The sequence below is a fragment of the Sphaeroforma arctica genome, assembly GCF_001186125.1.
Source record: "Sphaeroforma arctica JP610 unplaced genomic scaffold supercont1.678, whole genome shotgun sequence".
NCBI lineage: Eukaryota > Ichthyosporea > Ichthyophonida > Sphaeroforma > Sphaeroforma arctica.
Window position 1 is genome coordinate 288 of NW_014039880.1, and position 2,877 is coordinate 3,164.

General features: G+C 45.8%; 1 protein-coding gene across 1 annotated transcript in view; it reads right to left on the bottom strand.

Moving 5' to 3' along the window:
- Positions 1–301: 301 nt before the first annotated feature.
- Positions 302–2,877, bottom strand: part of SARC_07997 (hypothetical protein) — a gene marked incomplete at both ends in the record, with an annotated part of 10,124 nt that continues 7,548 nt past the window's right edge. Inside the window, 4 exons of the mRNA XM_014298036.1 lie at positions 302–473; positions 793–927; positions 1,688–1,816; positions 2,490–2,638. Of these exons, the coding sequence (XP_014153511.1) occupies positions 302–473; positions 793–927; positions 1,688–1,816; positions 2,490–2,638 (585 nt within the window). The remainder of the gene's footprint in view (positions 474–792; positions 928–1,687; positions 1,817–2,489; positions 2,639–2,877) is intronic.

Below are 2,877 nucleotides of genomic sequence, written 5' to 3' on the forward strand. Positions count from 1 at the left end.
TTTGCTTCTGCATAATTGTGAGTGGTCATCTAAAACATACGCGTGAACGTATAAAGCACGTGTGCATGAGCGACTACCAATCCATCTCATGCGTGTACGTGTATGCCTGTGTATACACACACACTTATATACATATATACATATATACATCCATACATGCAAACATACACACACACATATATATATACATACATACATATATATATACATACATATATATAAACATATATATATATAAACATATATATACATATATATATATATACCTTAAAAAATATGCATATACATACTGACCACCTACCTTCGAGTATAGATACCTCATTGAACGAGCATTTCCTGCCCCCTGCCAAGTGTTCGAATGTCTTGAGCGCATCCGTTGCTGCGGCTGTGCTGGTGCGCCCATTGGCGACCAATGCACACACTCGAATGGCCCCAGACGCAATCATTGCGTTGTGTGGCATGGCGGGACGTCCCTGTGGTGTTAAAGCGGGATGTAAAATGGGACGTAAAGCGGGACGGTGAGTCATTGTACTGCTGGCATTGTGCGTTTGACACATGTGCGGGTGGGGCGGGGGCGGGTGGTACTGAACAGTCGAGAACCTTGCACGCATACACGTTAAGTATATATTCTCACAACACACACACTTGAGGCAAATACACTCAGAACACACACTTACAGCAAACACACTCACAACACACACTCACAACACACACACTTAAAAAAAAACACACTCATAGTATACACGCTCACAGCATATTGCCAGACTGATCACAGTGGGCCTGTGCACATACCGTTGCGTTTGGGCGCTCATCGAGAATCAGCGCATCGAACAACTGACCCGACGGCTCAAAGCCCACGTGCTTGTGCACCTCGTCACTGCCGCGTGTCTCTAGGGCCAGGCCGTACATGATGGGGTTCATACACGCCTTAAACAGTACGTAAACGGAAACGGAAACAGGTACGCAGGGGTACGGGAATTGGATTTACGTAAGTGTACGGGTAGGGGACGGATGGGAGTCGGTGGCGGGGGAAGGTGTTCGGGAGAGTACGGGAAAGACAGAAGTACGTAAACAGAATTACGTATATTACGCACACACGGGTAGGTACAAGGATTGTCGGGATGAGAAGGAGAAGCGAACACAATATGTTCCCCTTGCCCTGTAACATTGAGCTTACTCAATAGACGTTATGTACATATTTGACTACGCCAACAGGAAACAATGAGCTTACTTTATAGACGCTATGTACGTATTTGAGTGCACAAACAGGTAACATTGAACTTACTCTATAGACGCTATGTACGATTTGAGTACGCCAACAGTCGCGCAGTACTACGTGAACGGAATAGGACCAACAAGGCACAAAAGCAACGCAGCAAAAAAACAAAGTGCGATATGATCCGGAGACACACGTGTACACTGTATGTAAGGTGTGTTCACACGTGCACACGTATTTACATGCATGCATACACAAGCTCACACGTAACGGGCACGTTTACACGCATACGCTTGCTCACGCACACACACTCACACAAAATAAAACACGTTCATACACGTACGCCCACCATCACCCACACACATACACATACACGCACACGCACACACACACTCAAACATACAAGCACACACACACACCCTCACACCCTCACACCCTCATACACACACACACACAAATGTATGACGATACCTGAGCGGTGAACTTGGCGTCGGTGTCACCCAACGACAGCACTTGCCCATCCACTGACACCACACACAGCCCCGCCAAACTGGGATCTATTTCGCGCAGTATCTCCATGTACTCGGACGGATGGTCACCCTGTTGCGAATATACGACATTGTGGTTATGGATTTACGACGATGTAGCAAACACATTGATGGATATGATTTACGACACAGCGGCAAATAAATTGATGGGTATGGATTTACGATAATATAGCAAGCACGCTGATAGAAATAAATTTACGACAATGTAGCGAATACATAGGCAGTGACCATAGCAAATGATCTGGAGTGTTGTGTTCGGGCCATCTGAGAACAACGCTGACTCGCTGTGATATATAGTCCACCAATCAAATCTAGCACATTCACATGATATGGTGTGCATTTAACGTCACACAGTATATTCACATAGTAGTACGTACGTATACACGCGACACCCATTGGGGCATTCCGTACCGCGTGGACAGATATCCCACCACAACCAGACTACACCAACTAGAGAGTGTGTGACAGTAGCACTCACCTGTGTACACACACAGAACAAAGGGCAGGCCATGAAACACAGGCATCACACACGACACACTCATCTCTTTAGGTAATGATTGGCAGAGTATGGCTGTGTGCACAGTACACCACACGCGCATGTCCACTTACCCATAGCCTATACTACTTGGGGACAAATACACGGAACGAGCAAGCATGATATCACACACAAACACACACAAATATAATATATAAATATATATATATATATATATATATATTCCAACCTCATGTTCCAGAGCCTTCTTGGTGGCGTAGTCAAAGAACTCAGCTATGTCCTTGCACCACACAAGCCATCCAGGTATGCGCAGCTCACCGCGAATGGTCTTCGCCACAATGGCTGTGCGGTAGAACGCGTCCAACTGCGTCTGCGGCACTGCAGAGGAGAGTGGAGAATAGACAGGTTGTGAGAGAGGGTATGGGGGGTGTTAAGGTTAAGGGTGTCCTGTGCTTGTTGGTATGGGGTTCGGTAGTTGCGGTGCGGAATGGGGGTCGATAGGTGGGGTAGAAAGGGTGTTGCCTTCCCCCACCAAATAAAACACACACACACGCATATATATATATATATATATGATTGTGTGTGTATATGTATATCTATATATAAGTGTCATATGT